At 41.7% G+C, this 18640-nt stretch overlaps 2 protein-coding genes across 2 annotated transcripts; one reads left to right on the top strand and one right to left on the bottom strand.

Annotated features, from left to right (window-relative positions):
- Positions 1–1614: 1614 nt before the first annotated feature.
- LOC130461827 (protein FAR-RED IMPAIRED RESPONSE 1-like) lies at positions 1615–3393 on the top strand. Its single transcript, XM_056830056.1, has 3 exons — positions 1615–2005; positions 2341–2527; positions 2691–3393. Exons 1-3 carry the CDS (start codon positions 1615–1617, stop codon positions 3391–3393), a joined length of 1281 nt encoding a protein of 426 aa, XP_056686034.1.
- A 1166-nt stretch (positions 3394–4559) lies between these two features.
- On the bottom strand, positions 4560–5028 carry LOC130461826 (phosphopantothenoylcysteine decarboxylase subunit VHS3-like). The gene is made up of 2 exons (XM_056830055.1): positions 4851–5028; positions 4560–4771 (listed from the first exon to the last, which is right to left on the bottom strand). The coding sequence occupies exons 1-2, from the start codon at positions 5026–5028 to the stop codon at positions 4560–4562; spliced, it is 390 nt and encodes a 129-aa protein (XP_056686033.1).
- Positions 5029–18640: the final 13612 nt, after the last annotated feature.

The raw sequence follows: 18640 nt of genomic DNA, 5'->3' as shown, positions 1-18640 counted from the left end.
TTATAATATTAATTTATATTATGTTAGATAAGATATTTGTCCTACATTAAATACACAAACTTCTCTCACTATCCAACTCCCATCTTGGAAGCATCAAAGGGCACTTCTCCAACCTAGGGTTCCAACCTCCAACCACCATTGTTAAAGGTAAATTTTTACTTTTTAAACTAAGCAATAAATGTACTTGATTTATATTTCGGTTCTTTTCTTAGGTACGTGGTGTAATTTCATAATTCGGTTCTTTTACCTTGGTTTCAATTTTTGACAAGACTCTTTCGTAAACCCTAGTTCATTCAATTTTGAGAATTATGTAGCAATTGAGTTGTGGGGTGTGTTTAATTTTGTCAAAAAGAAAATTTCAGTTATCGGTTGGTTTAGTTATGTCAAAAGGAATGACTTTTACAGTACTTGGTACCTAAATCACATTTTTGCAAGCTTTAATGTTATTGGAAGTAGGCTAGTAGCTACCTCTATGGTAGGTGATAACTACAGGTTCTATGCAGGTGGGAACTCTTTTATCATCACGAAATACGTTAGGAAATTATTGTTGTTAGTCTCCTTATTATTTGCACAATGGTCATGCTAATTTCTTACACTGTCGTCAGGTACTTATACTCGTTCGTGTTTAGGTATAAATGGCCGAGGATAAAAATTCTAGCGTACACCATGAACCAATGGATGACGTGAAATCAGTAGCACCCTCCAATGATGAGTATGATGATAATTCTAGTGGTGTAGACATCGAAAAGCTTCCATAAAACTTCATCGCCCCTGAAGTATGGGAACAAATCGGAAAAGCACTAGAAGATTTTAATTTTGACGATATGAATAAATTGTCCTTTGCGTCAATGACAATGTGTGTAACGTTTTATTATATGTATGCCAAGGCAAAAGGTTTCGGAGCACGAAACAAAGCAGTTGTAAGGAGTAAAGTGGATGATAAATTCACATAAAAAAACCTGATGTGCAGCATGGAAGGTGTATGCCAACTAAAGTACTTGGAAAACCCAAATAGGAAGCGCCCGTCAAGACCGGAAACTAGATGTGGGTGCCAAGATGTAATCAAGTTCTTGTGGAATCCAAGTGACGACTCTTGGTTCGTGAGAGACTTTGTTGGGGTCCATGATCATGAGCTTGTCTCCCCAAGTGAAGTCCGACTCATAAGGTATTTTATCAGATCAAGTCGTTTGTGTCATTACCTTAATTCTTCTTGGTAACTTCCTTGTACAGCCAGTGTTTGTTATTTGCACAGTCCACTTGTAATACTGTGGTTTCCCAACTAAGAAATATTATAGGTTCTGACTGTATTTTCTCTAAATTGGTAAATTATATTGCAGAAGCCATAGAAGTCTTTCAGATGTTGACAAGCTCCGTATCAAGGCATTGTTCAATTCCAGGGTTTCTCCTGCCGTGACAATGAGGAATCTGGTTCAACAAGCGGGTGATCCTGACAAACTATCTTTCCTTAAAAATTACTTGTACAATGCTTGTCAAAGAATTTAGAAGGAATATATTCCAGATGGGGACACGGAGGCCGTGTTTGCATACCTGCTCTGGAAACAGAATACAGACCCTGGGTTTTTCTTGAAATATACACGAGACGAAGATAATGCTATGGATAAACTCTTTTGGTGTGATGGGATGTCCCGTAATGATTACATGGAATTTGGAAACGTCATTGCCTTTGACACCACAAACAAAGTAAATGCGTACCACAAGCCGCTTGTGGTGATTGTCGTCGTAAATCACCACAGGCAAAGTGTTGTTGTTTCTTTTTCTCTAGTTAGCCATGAAAAGGAGGAGACATTCAAGTGGATATTGGAGCAGTTGACCGAAGCAGGGGATAACATCGCTCCTCACACTGATTTGACTGACGGGGACAAGGCAATGACAAATGCAATATCATTTGTTTTCCCGAAGCCAGTACATAGGCTGTATTTGTGGAATTTAATGAGGAATGTAAAAGGACATAGCTCAAAAACGTTCTGCAGTGGTTTCATGAAATGTTTTGACAGATGTCGACGCCCACCGAGTTTGAGCAGGCTTGGAAGGAGCTAATTACCACGTACGGTTATGAGAAAGAAGTTTGGGCCCAGGGACTCTACAATGACAAGGAAAAATAGGCGGAATGTTTCATGCATGGTCATTTCTTCGGAGGTAAGTAGTTCACAACCATATTTAGGTCACTATCCATTTTACTTACCCCTTTATATTTTGATAGGGTACCTACCATACCATATTTAGGCCACTACCCATTTCACCTACCCCTTTATATTTTGACAAGGCACCTACTTTACTGTGTTTAGGTCACTACCCATTTTACTGCTTTTTTTTATGCAGGTATGAGAAGTACACAACGGTGTGAATCAATGAACAGCTCAATGAAGACAGTTTTTAACCAAAAAATCATGTTGTACAAATTTGTTGAATTGTATGATCAAAGTGTTGAAAGATATAAGGTTCACAAAATCAGGCCTCGACTACCAAACGAAGCACACAACTCCGATTATCAAAGGGGTCCTTTCAGGTGTGAAAACACATGCTGCAACATTATACACAAGGAACTCGTACGATATGTTATGCAAAGAGATGAACTACGAGTCATCGCATATTGTTGTGAAGTTTAAGTAGGATAAGACAGATTTGGATGGGGTAACTAATATTTATTGGTTGAGTAATACTGAGTACAGGAAAGCACAATACATTGTAATACACAGGGCTAAGCTCCACAAGATGTATTGCTGCTGCATGAAGTTGGAATCTGTGGGCATACCATGTCGCCACATGTTTGCTGTAATGAAGTATGGACGCATGACCGAGATACCAAGGGGTTGTATACTTCGAAGATGGACAAAATATGCCAAGGCAGGCCTGTCTTATGGTCACACACTAGATGAATTTAATGAGCAGACTGATACTTCGTTCGTTGGTCGGTTTGCCTATTTAAATGGGTTGGGCATACAAATCTGCAGGTTGGCAGCTAGATCTTACAACGGGTCACTATGGTTAAAGAATGTTTTGTCAAAGGTATTGATTTCTCTGGAAACCCGTGATGAAAAAGCCGAGGGAATCCCAAAGAAAGCGACATTGGTCGGAATCGGTGATCCTAAAGTTTTGCAAGCCGACATGGGACTTAAAAAGAAAGACGCAAAGCCACAAGAGAAATCCAACAGTTCAGAGAAGCCGAAGTCCATTGACCTCAACCAGTCACAATCGACTACTCCGATTGTCACCTCTAACATTGGCCTTGGTGAGCCGTCTTTCCTTTTGGGGGATTTAATGCCAGGAACATATACCAGTGGTGAGGCTTCTGAAGCCGTCGACAACTATGAAGTTAGCCAATACAAAACAGAACCAACTGTTTTTTATTGGGGGCCAAGACAGCATTGGTAGTTACAGCTTTGTGTGTGGCACATTTCCTCATTTGGGCACCTATAAAATTCAAATTAGCAAATGGGCAATAAGATAACATTTTGTAAATCTTTTGGGGATAGCAGCGGTTCGAATAGGTAACCCTCTTTTGTAAACGGGTATAGGAATCCACTTACTCAGAATCCCATGTTTAATTTGTTAACAAATTAGTTTTTCGTGGTAGTCACCGTATACATGTTTGGACGGTGCCATCAGGTTCATAATGTCATTAATTTGTTAACAAATTACTCCCTCTGTCCAGAATACTCGCAACGTTTTGACTGGACACGCTTGCCAATACACAACTTTGACTATTAATATCTTTAATTATATATTATAAAAACTTATAAAATATTAAGATTTTGAAAATATATATCAAGATGAAGCCAACAATATATTTTATGCTAACACTTGTTTTCATATACTATAAATAAAATAGGGTCAAAGTGAATTATGTGAATTGTACAAAAAGTCAAACCGTTGCGAGTATTCCGGGACGGAGGGAGTAGTTATTTGAGGTAAATCAAATTGAATGTTGAAAGTTTTTCTTTTTATTAATTATTCAATGACACTTGTTGTTGCTTTTAATTCACGGCACCGGCTATTGTTTCATCGTATGGATGTGTTTATTATAATTGTGATTACAGGTATCAAAATTGTGATTAACGGTATCCTTTATTATGCATCTGTCGATCTTACCGAATCTGGCTCCAACCTTTATTGCATTGCCTTCCCTGTTTTGCTTCCATCCCTAATATGTCTTGGTAATTACCTTTACAACATCAGGACACTACCAGAACCTGTTCTCATAAGTTTAACAAAAACAATTCTCCATCAGGTATACACAACGCAATTACAAAACACACTCTCGGTAACTACCAACATGAGTCGTTGTGTATAAAGGGTTCTTATTATAGACTTAGTCATTTCCAAACATGAACTCGGTGATAGCCAAAGAATCACAGACTTAAAATACAAACCAAAAACATACTTGGCACGTCCGGTGACATTAGTTCACAAGTACTAACCAAAAGCTAATGAGTATATGCTAATTCATACTTATCACCATATACAAAATTAACATCGTTTTCAGAATAATAACACGGTGAGACGAATCATCATGGCCATAAATAAGTTATTATACTTTTTTATGCATCGTCGTCATCATCAATTCCAGTTCCGGTAGCGTCATCATCATCTTCTGCAGCTATATCATCTCTTCCAGGTTTCGTAGCGTCGTCATCATCTTCTGCAGCTTCATCATCTCTTCCAGGTTCGGTAGCGTCGTCATCATCTTCTCCACTTCCGCTAACGTCATCACCATCCTCAACACCCTTTGCATCATCACTGTCATCAATATCTGCAGTGAACAGATATTTAGGGTTTAGGGTACGTAACAGATATTTTACAACATTTCAAGCAAAGGAATCTAAACTAACCGTAATTATCAGTTTCAGTGTTGCGCCCTTGAAAGAAATCGTCTTCAAGGGGTTCTTCTTCAATTTGACGGGGTTGGTACTCCGATTTGAGTGTTGTATATACCTTATCATGAATGTCGAGCATCACTTCGTTAGTAAATACTTCCGGGTGCAGATACCTTAACATCGACTCGACCATGCTAACTCGTACTAAAGAATCAAAGGCGAACACACCAGGATCTACACGATTCACATATTCGTCTGGATATTCACCTTGAACCTGCGCATTGTCCTATTCACCTCCACCATGGTGGGGGGTCAGATTGTTGATTACTCATTGCACCAACACCTGCTTGGGTATCATCTGTCTGAACCCATACAGAGTTCAACACATCATATGTACACTTCATATTTGTGGTGAGCGTACTGATAGAAAATGTATGACATGCACTATTTCGCGCGACATCATTACTAGTATCAATCTTAAAGTGTGTAAACACCTTTGTCAACCACATACCATAAGGCAGATTATTTGTCCTGCTTTCTTTATGCGGACTCCGAATAGTGTTGATAATCATTCTAGGGAGATTCATCTTCTTTTTTCGAAGAATGCAAAACATAATAAAGAGATCATCGTAAGTCAGGGATGACTTTCTACCGGGACGAGGATTGCGGGTTCCATGAACTATAAGGTGTAGTAGTCGATTTATCGCTGGAAATTTGTTAATGAGAGGCTTAGTGTCTCTCATGGAATCATTGTCGTCAAGCAAGGCCCTCACGCAATATTGGATATCAAAATCTTTACTTTTACTCCAAGCCAGCCCAGGTTCATCATAGATACCCTCATGCGGAATGCCGAGAATACGTCCCAGCGTCTCGTCATTTAGATAAATCTCTATGCCTCTCACCCATGTACGAAGAATCCCTTTCTTTTCACCCAAGGCCTCGATGTGGTGTAGAACTCTCTCACAAGATCATCCCATATCTTCCCTTTATACTGTAGGAGGACATCCCATCCTTGGAACAAAAACCACTCATGCAAAATTTCCGCATTACCTTTAGTGAAAGACTGAAAGTCAATGTTCTTCCCTGGATAAACTAGTCGTTCTCCGAATTTCCTTTGGAATAGGTTTTGGTAGTCTTCATTCCTGAACCTATCAGGTATAAAATCGATACCGCTACCTTTTTCATGTCGAGCACATTTTGCAGATTGTTTCTTATTGTTCCAAATACTTGCTTGTTTTGAATGCGTAGGGGGTGTTGCTTTGGTAGTAGGCGCTTTCCGCTTGACTGTTATTTTCTTTGGCTTTACCATTTCACCTTCATATTAAACGAGAGTAAATTAGGCCCTCAACAATTGAGTACACATATCACACTCATAACAGAAAAAAAAAACATCATTGTTGGCCATTTCCATTGTTATAAAGGTAGCCAGTTTGATTAAAACAACTGATACAAAAATACTTGGAATGCAAATGAAATCAGTATTCATCAATCAGTTACCAGAGCAACAATTTATCTGCCCTATTAAGAACATGTCCAAACTCCATTTATCCTATTCTAACCCACATCATTGTTGGCCATTTCCATTGTTATAAAGATAGCCAGTTTGATTAACACAACAGATACAAAAATACTTGGAATGCAAAAAAGTCATTATTCATCAATTAGTTACCAGAGGCCAGAGCAACAAGAATCGGAGGGAAATTAAACATCACTGTACAAAATCATGTAAGAATGAACATCAGATTTACTCTACGACTATTCATCCGTCATAAATATACGGCTATTCATCTGTCATAAATATACACAATACAAACCAACTACACCCTTAACCTCATAAACCCTAATTTGTAGACCTTCAATCCTTAAATTACAAATTTTATGATACTTTGGTTTAATTGACGCAGAATTCAAGTGTTATACCAACAGAAAACGAGAAGCAAATTACCTGAGAAGCATGAATTGTACTCGCCGACAATATTTTCGCAAAATCAAGACCGTGGTACCTGAAATTATAAACGGAAGACTGTTTTGCAAAGAAATTAAAGAAGAAAGATTAAAAAATGGAAATAAGAGCAAGTCGAAGAACTACCATAATAGACGTGGAGGTTGAGCAGTTACTGGAAGATGAATGCAGAGGTTTTTAGGAGAGAGGTTTTTATGAGAGAGAAGGAAGATGAGAAGTTATGCGGAGAGAAAAAATAATTGGGGTATAAGTTAAAAATGTTGGGGATATTTTTCGTCTAACCGCGAAAACAAAAATTAAAAAAGGAATTCAATTTTGAACCATGGGCCAAAAATTTAGGTTTTTTTTTTACTTAAAAGTCTTAATAATATTCCACTTTATCACAGTACTTACTAACTTTCTTAATGGTCACTACCAACACTACAATGATATACAAAAAATATTGAAAATTAATTCAATTTACTATCTCATATACTAAAGTGTAGATGATCCTTTTTATCTTAATTAAATATTAAGTATATATTTTTCAAATTTATGTAAAATCTCGTTACATCTAATCGATTATTCAATTCGATCGTTATCCCGGTCAGCCTCTTAATAACGTGAACAAAGACGGATGTGTGGTAAATGTGTTAATGTTAGTTGATTTCCATGTATATTTTAAAGAACGTGTGTCTTTCCCCGTTATGGTTATTGGTGGAACATTATTCTACCATTAAAGGTGTTAATCTATATTTTACTTATAATATCAACATTAGTATAACATAGGGCTAGAAAAACACCAACACTCCACTACACATACAAAGGAAATACACGTGACTAATGTGAATATTGTTAATTTTATAACTTTACTATTAATATGAATGCTAATGACTTATCCTCGTGACCACTTTATGCAGATGTAAACCACTTATCCACTTGATTATGTTATGCTACACTTTATATTTTTGTGGTTGAAATATAATGTAATGAAAAAAATCAATAACTTAATAGGAGTTTGAGTTAATTATGGTTATTTTTGGCAACAAAACATGGTTAAAGTTATCCAAGCAATGTCTCCGTGCATCGCCCTAGCCCAAAAACTAGTTTATTATTCACTTAAGTCGTGAACCCAATATGGTTGAACCAAATGGAAATTCTAATGTTGAACAAAATGGGAATTCTAATGTTGAACCAAATGGAAATTCTAATGTCTTTAGGCATTACAATTAAGAGTAAAAGTTACATAGTTACCATGTAACACAATAAGTACACCAGGTATTCATTGCAATAGAAATTGATTATACGACTGTTAAAATACGAGAACGGTTATGTCCAAGACCTAGTTCTAAAGAATTAAGATGTCTTGAAATATCATGCCCAAGAACCACAACCTATTTTCAACAAAAAATTACTAGAACTTCTGCACAATCATTTTAAAACATAAGTTTATGGAAATTACCAAGTATGAGCATGACATTACCAAACTCAAGCACATACAAATCATGAAGCCATATATATTTCTTGGTCACTACCGAGTCATTAATTAGTAACCACTCACAAAAGGTTTTTATAGTGGGGAATCAAGTTGTTACTAAGGAGCATAAATGTAATGGGATCCTAACATTTTGTGACAGCCACATACCTTGGTGACTACCGAATCATTAATTGGTAACCCCTCACAAAAGGTTTTTATAGTGGAGATTCAAGTACTCACTTTACAAATATGAATTATTACATTTTGAATAATTAACGAGTTTTAACTCTAATAAATCCGAATTAGATCCTCTTAGAAAATAATGGTGAAACAAACTTAGAAAAATTACGACTATTGCATCAATGTAATATTGTTGTATCCTGTACATTAAACAACGTAGTTCATGCAGAGTAGCCACCACGCCGTCGGTTGGTCACTGCCAACTTACAAGCAACTTACGTATATTTAAGAAATCTGGTTCCAACAAACCTCACGATGGAGAGTTCCAAACTTAAGAACTTATATCACTGATATCACCATAGAATTAAGTAATACATTTACAAATCATTAAGTGAACATAAATCTATAGGTATTTCATTTTCCCTCTCTCCCTTGCCCGTCTCCCCACCATCAGTATAGAGAATGGAAGAGTCCCTTTGTATGCATTCGCCTTAGCATTCTGTGGTGATGAAGTTCCCAAGTAATGAATCTTGGATCAATCCGGACACATGAACTCACAACACATATAACTAATAAGGAGGTTCCCCTTCGTAGGGTTTATTTTCCTTCTCCCCTTTCCTACAAGGGGGGTTGGCACGCGGCGGTTCATTTAGAGAACCGTTGAATTGTTTTTGCACCTCGAAGGAGTCGCCACCAAACTTTATTTTAGGTCCCGTTTGGGAAGACCTCAAAATGACTCTATTTTTGGATAAGGCCTAGAATCCTTGAAACAGATGGGTGAGATCCGGGCTCGGGAACGAAAATGCTTATTCAGCGAGCTTTAGAAATATTCAAGTACGTTGGCACAACATTGTTTCGAAAATAAACCCTAAGATTAGACTATGTGGGTTTGAAATTTAGAACAAAATAGAATTTCGAATTGTACGGTGGTCACTTTGCTTTAAAGATTGATTTAAGGAACCTAAGGCCGGTTTGTCCAAAAATATCTTCGTTAAGCGTGATGTAACCTTTGTATTTTGTTGTATTTAGCATGTTGGTGATGAAAGCGATAAAGCACATAAAGCAACATCACAATACTAAATAAAGTGCGGAATTAGTAAATAAAAGACCCCTTAGAAAAGGACTAGGGAGTAGGTCCACATTGCCTAGAAATGGACTAGGCAAGTAAAGGTGCGGAATTGAAAGTGCGAAATTGAAATTGCGGTATTGAAATTGCGGTATTGAAATTGCGGTATTGAAAGTGCGATATTGAAATTGCGGTATTGAAAGTGCGATATTAAAATTGCGGTAATGAATGGTGCGATATTGAAGTTGTGATATTGAAAGGTGCATAATTGAAATTTGTACTTGGGCACATGAGATTCGAACGCCAAGCGGCTCCTTAAAAGTAAGTGCACCCGACACGAACTCAAAGCCAAAAATCTCAACTTGGGAGAGGTTGCTCAACCCAAATGTCCTAGATTTTGCATATTGAACTTGAAATTGAAAGCTTGAATATTGAAAGGTTTGAACTTGAAAAGATTGAAACTTGGACTTGAAATGATTGAAATTTGAACTTGAAATGATCCTAGTTTAGAGAGGTAGTTATGAACAACCCTAAACATGGTGGGATCTTTGAAATTTGAAAACTTGAACTTGTATATTGAAAAATGGAGTCTTGAATCTCAAAAGACTAAACCTTTAAATGCTAAAAGGTGTCATCTTTAATTACTCCACACTTAAAGGTGATTCTAGTTCAAAGAGATGAATGTAAACAACTTTGAACATCCTTGAATCTTGAAAGTTTGTATTTTGTATTTTAAAAAAGTTTGTATTTTTGAAAAAGCATGTATGATTGTTGCAATTGGTGTTTTTTATGGCAAAAAACACCAACTTGCTAATCATTTGAAATCAAAATAGCATGATTGATTGAAATGGGATTCGGATTTACCTAGTTAGGCTTAGGCACGAGCTCCCAATTGCTTTTGAATTTAGGAATTTTTGTATGTGTTTTTGAGGAGTTTTGGAATTTGTATTGTGAGGAGTAATGTCAAAATTACGACGTTGTATGTGTTGTGCTCCCCCTTTTTTCGATGGAAATGAGGGGTATTTATAGGAGGGAAATGGTGCAAAACGCCAGCACACGCCAGCGCCTGGCGCCAGGCCAGCGCTGGGCGCTGCTGACGTGGCCTGAATGCCGCCAAAAAGGACGGAAAGATGTCGTCCTTGATTTGTCTTGTATAGGTGTACCATCGTACGAATAGTACGATGTTTGGCGTGTAGTGTTTGCTTGGAGGTTAAGACTTGAATTTGCGTCTAAAAATAAGCCTTTCTCGGGTTTTTGAATTCCGGTTTTACGGGGCGGGGCCCGGCATGCTCGGTTTTGTGGGTCGGCGCCCGAATTTAACTTGCCTTATATGATTTTGAGTGGAAAAGGCCTAGTAAGACCAATGGGATGGTCTACTAATTGAGATTGAACTTGGATTTTGAAATTTGATTTCGGAAGTTGTATTTTGTACCGAGTTCCTGGAGGGGAACGGTCTCGGGGATTGGATTTTGGAGGTGTTCTTAGAAATTGGGATTTCCGCCTAGAGTTACTCCAATCGCCTAACAAGGATAATGGTATCGTCATCATCCCAAAGGGGAGACACAAATTAGGTGTCTACAGAAGCCCCCACTTTGACTGAGCGTTCGGTTAGGAAAGCGCAAGTCAAAGTATTTCGAAAGGGCCGGAGAATGGTCAAGATGTTCTGCAATCGAGACCACTCTTTGTACGCCAGTACCTGCATAAAACAGGCGTTAGAAAAAGGATAGAGTCTACCTCGGTGCGGTTGGTGATGACTCCGATTTGTACTTGTATTTTTCCGCCTTCAGTTCAGGACGGAGCTTGGCATCGAAAATTTGAATTTTTGAATCTTGAATTTTGAATTTTGACACCCGGAGTTAATCCGTTGGGATGTGCTTTGCTGGGGATAAGAGCTTTTTACTGGCCCTTAAAATCTTGAACTTCGACAGCCTTTCTCGGAGCTTGGGTCCGTTGGGAGTTGGGTGCCTGAGTCGTTGTATTTTTTGGACTTTGTATTCTTGAAATATTCATCTGTTTGCACTTGGAGCTACAAGTGTATACCCGTATTTTTGATGGATGGTTCGATGCGACGTTTGATGCTTGGTGCGGAAGACCGTAGCAGCAAAGGACGTGCAATCAGCACGGGAGACCGTGCGCGCTGCAGACCTGCGCATGCAGCATGTCAGCGCATGGCGCTGGGGCGGTGCCTGGCGCTGGGCTGCACTATATAAGTGCCCCTTGTCGTGCCATTTTGAGGCACATTCACTTGAAATTCTTGCTTCTTTTCTCTCAAAGGTCGATTAGCTTCTCCCCTTGGTCTTGTTCTTGCCTTATCCATGTAAGTTTTTCATGTTTTTGCTTATGAAATAACTCTAGGATTGCATGTAGTTTTGATTTTCTCGTACTTTGAAATGATGCTTGTATGCTTAAGCTTTGAATCTTGTAGAAAACTGTTTGATAGCCACTTGAACTTGAACTGTTGGAACTTGTACTTTTGAAATTTTTTTGAACTCGTATCTGCTTCGGCATGGATAGCCTAGGCGTTGGTGTAGGAATTGTATACCTGATTCGGCGTGGGTAGCCTAGGCGTTGGTGTAGAACTTGTACCTTGAATTAGAGGTCCACTGGAGATTTTGTTTTGAATTTTTTTTTTTGACTTTGTTTAGGCTAGTATAGGATAGCCCCCAGTTTAGAATCTTGACTCTTTGTATGCTACTTGATTTAGTATGCCTCGTCACACCGGAGAAAGCTCGTTGAATCATATGTGGTTCGAGCTGCTGAGGAAGACGCTTCGGATGATGAAGCGGCTGCAATAAATGCGCCAGGTGGGGGTATGGTTCCATGAGATGCGCCTGCTTTTCTGGTGCTGGTTGGACCCCTTCCGACCTGGTGTTTTGGCTGGATTGTCACTTGTCTCAGCGGCCTCGCGCTGGCATGGTGAGTCTTGTACTGTGTTTTGGGTTTGTACTTTGTACTTGTATAGGTCTTGAGCTAACTCGTTCACCTGTAGGCCGACGGGAAGCCGTTCCGTACTTACTGGTCCTTGGTGGAGGTTCAGAGGGCCTCTAAAGCTCTCTGTGCTGATGCAGAGGCTATGGAGATTTGGTCCAGATGGGCCTGGCCGATTTCTGGCGCACCATGGGAGGTTCCCCGAGGAGAACGGGGATTAAAAACCGTTTGTGGGCTTTGTTAGAGCTATGGTGGGATACCACCAACACTTTCCACATGGCATGGGGAGAGATAACTGTTACCCCTCTTGAGTTTGCTATGATTAAAGGTCTTCCTATTTCTGAGAGGAATGTGACCTTTGACTCTGAGCTGACGTGGCGCTCGGCCGCTGCCAGGGACTTGCTCGGCCCTGTTGTTGATTTGTCAGAGGATGACTCCCACGCTTCTGTGACGGTGCTTGTGGATGCTATCTGTGGTGAGGGTGTGTACGCGGAGTAGAGGGTTAGGATCTCCCTCGTCTTGGCTAGCAGAGTGATTGCCCCGAGTAGGAACAATCGGGTGTATATTAGCTTCTTGTCCGCTCTGAGGGACTTGAGAGCTGTCTCGAGTTATAACTGGGGTGGTTTGGCATATAGCCACCTCTTGTATGAAATGGGGCGGGCCTCCCGGACTGCACTGGGGAGTGACCCGAGCATGGCTGCTCTGTGGAGCGTGCTGGAGGTATTCGAGACTCCTTGTACTTTGTACTTTGTATTTGTATGCTTATATCTTGAACTTGACTGATGTTTTGTTTGTTCCTTGAAAGATTTGGATCTATGAGCACTTTCCGACTTTGGCGCCAGAGCGAACTAGAGATGCGGCTTACCCGTATGCTGCCTCTTGGATAGGAGCGGTGCGCGTTGGTGCGTCCCTGGCGGCTTCTCGCAGAGCTTGGAGAGTTTTACCTGCTGATAGGGTAATATTCTTGTACTGTTTTGCTCTCTTGTATTTGTATTTGTACTGTTGCCTGAGTTGTCTGCTTTGTAGGTGGTATGGCGTCCTTTTGCCAATGCGGTTGTACCTGCCTCAGCTGCTCGTGCCCATTTCCTGTCTGGGCGGCGGGTTTTGCTTCCAGGGCTGTACCGCCATATGTGGTATCTGGGGGAGCGAGTGTCCCTTCAACACCATTTAGGGGATAGGCTTGTCCCCAAGGATCCGCCGGAGTCCATGCTGGCGTTGGATGAAGAGTTGGCCCGGCTCTATGCGGAGGCTAGGGGCGAGGATGTTTGCCGCTCTTGGAGGGAGTTTGTACACAGGAAGGGGAGCTATGACGACTTCCGGAGGAGGCTGGCTCCACCAGTACGCTTTGTACTGCCGGTGAGCTTTTGAATCTTGTATTCTTGTAATCTTGTAATCTTGTATTCTTGTATTCTTGTATTGATTGGATGATTGTATGATTGTATGTAGGAGGAGGAGGTTGATCCTGAGGACATTCCTCATGCTGATAGGATCCTCCGCTATGAGAACTCGGACGGGGAAGAGGTGGTGGAGACCATTCCTTGGGCTTCTCCTGCGCACCGGATATCATATGATGCTGTACCTGAGCATTACGCCCCTGTAAGTACTGTTGCATTTTTGAAACTGTTTATAACTTGTATTTGGAAATTGATCTTGAATTTTGTATGCAGGCGCCTCGGGTGAGAGTGCGTCGATGGATGCTCTTGCTTGACTCTTGGAAGAGGCAGTGCGCCAAGCTGACCCGGAAGCTTTCTGGCCGGAACAGAGAGGTACCTTACTTGATCTTGAAACTTGTATACTGGAAATTCCAACTGGGAAATTGATTCTTGAAATTGTATCTTGTATAGGAGCGCCGTCGAGACCGTAGAGACTCTGTTGACAGGGAGCCTCATGCGGAGACGTCCTTGGGACAGGAGGGACCAAGCTTGGAGGTGGGACAGGGGTCCGGTGCTGGTGCTCATCAGAGAAATTCTGATGCTGACTGGGGAGCTTCCCCTTTTGTACATGTTGACCCCACCAGGCATTCATTTGGAGGTGCTAGCGGTTCACGGCCCTTTGTTCCTCCTTCCGGCTATTACTTCGGAGGAAGTGGTCCTCAGCCTTGGGGTGCGGGTTCATGGGCTTGCTACGCGGAAATGGAGAGGATGCGCCAGGCTCAGATGTTTGGGTCGTACCCGTATATGCCGATGCCGCCGCCTTATCAGTATTCCTCTCCTCAGCAGGGAGTTCATCCCTCCACTGGCACACTTCGTATCTCGGAGGAGGATCCTAGTACCCCTGGGACGGAGCTGGATCGGGAGCTGGAGCGCCTTAGGAGGCTTAACAGGGACAAGGGGCCTGTGGTTGACATCACCGCTGATGATGACTCAGACTGACCCTGCATGGTAGTGAGTTCCAGCTTGCCTGGGTTGATTTTGTATAGGCTGGATTGTATTGTGTTTGTATGGCTTGAAACTTGAATTTTGTATGGTTTGTATGGTTTTGAACTTGAATTGGTTTGTAAAATTTGAAGATTGGCTTTTGTATGTTTGAATGCTTGAAATTGTATGCGTTGTGTGTGCCTTGAAATTTTGTAGCTATATGCATGCATGACAATTTTGCGAAAAATTTTGAAAAAATTTGCCCATTTTTTCGGGTGTATGTACCCACTATAAGCCCCCACTTTGACTGAGGTTTTTTGGTTAGGAAAAGCGCAAGTCAAAGTATATTTAACTCTTGCTAATGCATATGCAGACTCGACTTAGGACGCCGATCTAGGACTAGAATGCTTGAATTTTTAAAAATCGACCTGAAATCTGCCCGAAGCGTTGATCCGGACTGCTTGAAATTGTGCGGCTTGCGGCTTTGGAATCTTGAATAATGGATGTTGTACTCTGCTGTCCGAAACACTAAAGAGTGTGTACTCGGAGTTATAAGAGAGGACGGTGGCCCCGTCCTTTGGTGCAGGCTCCCTGCGCTCGTCGCGGGCTTGGCGCCTGGCGCCTGTGAGCTGTCGTGCAAGCCAATTCTTGTATAAATAGGGAGCATTTCGGATCATTTCTTGTATCAATCTTTCCCTGCTATCAATGCATACTGCTTCCTCACGAAGAGAAAATATGGATGTGTCTTTTGAAAGTGCCTTGAACTCGTGGCTTGGTTCACTAGGCAAGTTGGAGAAAAGGGAGCTTGATGGCATGCATCTTGGGGTGCTCGTCTCTTTCCGGTTTGTAAAATTGGATTTGCACTTCATTCTTGTTGCTCTGGAGGCTTGGGACCCGAATCATCATGTCTTCCGCTTTGGAAATAATGAGGTATGTCCCCTCCCTGAGGAATTTAGTGCCATATTGGGGTGGCCCTTGATGCTGGAGCCATGCATGCCTAGTGTTGAAGAACACTTTTTCTCGAGTTTTGAAAGGTATTTGGGCTTGAAGCCCCCACTTTTGAGTGCTGTTGTATATGGCAGAGGGGTGGATTTGTCCCTCTTTGTCACCTACTTTGCTGGGCTTGATGTTCCCAAAGTTTTCCGCTTGAGAGCCTTGAGTTTTTGTATATTCGCTCGCTTCCTCTTTTCGAAGCAGGGGTTTGGCAATGACGATGCCTCCCTAATTGAGATTGTAGAGCAGTTTGCTAATGGTCGGGACCCAATGCTGCTCGTGGTTGGCGAAACATTGATGGGCCTTGACATGCTGAAGTCGGACCCCTCTTCATTGCCGTCGGGAAGTCCGGTACTACTCCAAGTAAGGATCTGGAGCCTTCTTTGTATTGTTGAACTTGTACTTATATTTGAATTTTGAATGTTGAATTGTGTTTCTTGTATACTCCCCAAGGTTTGGCTTATGGAGAGGCTCATGTTGGTGGCACCACAGGAGAACATGGCGAGCTACAATAGAAGAGGATTCACCGTGCAGCCATGGTGTATGGCCGGCTTTCATTGGATGAGTGGAGATGCGCACTCTCTGGGATCGAATCTTGTATAAGGTGGGTAGTTCCTTGGTGGGGAATCGCTGCTATGAGACATGCCCCTGGTTCTACTGCTTTGAGGGTGCCAAGCCTCACAATGCTGGTCTTCTACTCGCCTGCTCGAGTGATGAGACAATATGGCTTGAAACAGGAGATCCCGGACTGTATTGAAGAGAACCCGAGACCTGTCGCGCTGAATGCAAATCGACTTGAAGTTTGGAGGTGGTATTGGATCGCCAAACCATTCTTGAGTATCCGGTTCCCACCTGAGCCAGTTACTTTGTCTGCGGGGTACATTGTATGGATGAGAGGCCTAGGCCAGAGGGTTTCTCCGGACCAGCTAGAGTCCGAGGTTCTAGAGCTAGACGTCCTGCATCAACTGACTATGAGGAAGGTGACGGGAGTGTGGCCCGTCCGGTGCTTGACCGTTCGGAATTCAAAGGAGGTTCGTCGTCCTCCCGTCTTGGAAGGCTTGCAAGTTCCTTCTCCCGCCGCTTGGGCAAGGGGAAGATTGATGATTGATTGCGGGAGGAGCCAGGGGATAGTACTCAAGGTGCCAAGACTCAAGAGCATAGTCGCCCGACCCTAGATCTTTGTAGGTTAAATGTGTTTGAAATTGTATTGGAAGGAATTGTGTTTAGAATGTGTTTGGAAGATGTGTTTAGAAGATGTGTTTAAAAAATGTGTTTAGAATGTGTTTGTAGGTTAAATGTGTTTGAAATTGTATTGGAAGGCTTTTGAACTTTGCTTCACTTGATCCTGACTTTGTATTTGAATTAGCTTTGAAGGCCTTAGGGCCCAAATAAAGAGTTGTTGTGTTAAATTCCGCTTGAACATGCTTTGCTTTGAATTGGCACATTTGGAATAACAACAATATTTGAGTTTTGAAATTTGGTTTGATTTTTAGGATGCCCTTAATTGAGGAAATTTGAATTTTTTTGTATTAAAGTGGCCGGGACTCGAAATGAGGTTGCCTACGTGTCCCGTTAGGGAATCAGGCCGGACGTAGTTCTGACTACCTTACAAGACCTGAATTTGGATTCTTGAACATGGAACTTAGACATAGAACTTCTTGAGTTGATCGAGGTTGGTAAGAGATCTGAATTCTGTTCCGTCGATGTCTGTTAGTTCAACTGCTCCCCCGGAGAGGATCTTCTTGACGATGTATGGGCCTGCCCAGTTGGGTTTGAATTTTCCCCTTGGGTACATGGTGCTTTTGCGAAGGGCTTTCAGAACAAGCTCGCATTCCTTGATGTTTCGGGTTCTGACCCTTTTGTTGAAATGTCTGGCCACTCGGCGCTGATAGACTTGTACATGGTGAGCCGCTTGAAGCCGTCGCTCGTCGAGCATGACTAGCTCGTCATACCTTGCTTGTACCAATGCAGCTTCTAGGATTTTGCTTTCTAGGACTATCCTTAGAGAAGGTATCTCTAGTTCGATAGGTTGTACTGCCTCCATTCCATAGACCAATGAGAATGGAGTTGCACCAGTTGAAGTGCGAATTGAAGTTCGATATCCCCATAATGCGAAATGCAGCTTTTGGGGCCAGTCCTTATAATTGGTAGTCATTTTCATGATGATGGTCTTGACATTCTTGTTGTCTGCTTCGACTGCCCCATTGGTTTGTGGGCGATAAGGTGAAGAGCGATGATGTTGAATCTTGTATTCGGTGAATAGATCTTCACACTCTCCTTGAAAGTGGGTTCCCTGGTCGCTGATGAACTCGTGAGGAACGCCATATCTGCATATGATGTTTTCTTGTATGAACTGGGCCACTTGCTTGGAACCCAATACTTTGAATGATCTGGCCTCGACCCATTTGGTGAAATAGTCGATGGCAACCAGTATGAACTCATGACCCCCGGTGCCTGTTGGAGTGACTTTGCCGATGACGTCGATACCCCAGGCTGAGAATGGCCACGGTGATGATTGAGAGTATAGTAGTGATGGAGGAATGTGCTTCAGATTCGCACACTTTTGGCATGTGGGACATTTCTTGACAAAGAAGTAGCAGTCCCGTTCGAGGGTAGTCCAATAGTATCGTGCCCTAATGATCTTGAGGGCTAGCATCTTCCCATTCATGTGGGTGCCACAGACTCCTGCATGTATGTTGTCCATGACTCTTTGAGCTTCGTGCTTGTCAACACATCGGAGGTTTGGACCGTTAAGGGACCTTTTGTATAGAATGTCGCCTTCTATGACGAAATTGGCTGATTGTAGTCGTAGAGCCATTCGATTCTTGCTTGAAAAGTGTGGGGGATACTCCGGATTTTGTA

Source organism: Spinacia oleracea, chromosome 5 (assembly GCF_020520425.1).
Source record: "Spinacia oleracea cultivar Varoflay chromosome 5, BTI_SOV_V1, whole genome shotgun sequence".
NCBI lineage: Eukaryota > Viridiplantae > Streptophyta > Magnoliopsida > Caryophyllales > Amaranthaceae > Spinacia > Spinacia oleracea.
The sequence above is the reverse complement of the archived record's forward strand: the minus strand, read 5'-3'. Positions and strand labels throughout refer to the sequence as shown.

Bases quoted from the DNA above. Each gene is read 5' to 3' on its own strand.
- LOC130461827 (XM_056830056.1), top strand. From the start codon at position 1,615: ATGGATAAACTCTTTTGGTGTGATGGGATGTCCCGTAATGATTACATG. The intron at 2,006-2,340 runs GTTTTGACAGAT...TTTTTTATGCAG, and splicing joins CTGCAGTGGTTTCATGAAAT to GTATGAGAAGTACACAACGG. The intron at 2,528-2,690 runs GTGTGAAAACAC...TACTGAGTACAG, and splicing joins TATCAAAGGGGTCCTTTCAG to GAAAGCACAATACATTGTAA.
- LOC130461826 (XM_056830055.1), bottom strand. From the start codon at position 5,028: ATGGTCGAGTCGATGTTAAGGTATCTGCACCCGGAAGTATTTACTAAC. The intron at 4,772-4,850 runs GTTAGTTTAGAT...TGTTCACTGCAG, and splicing joins CACTGAAACTGATAATTACG to ATATTGATGACAGTGATGAT.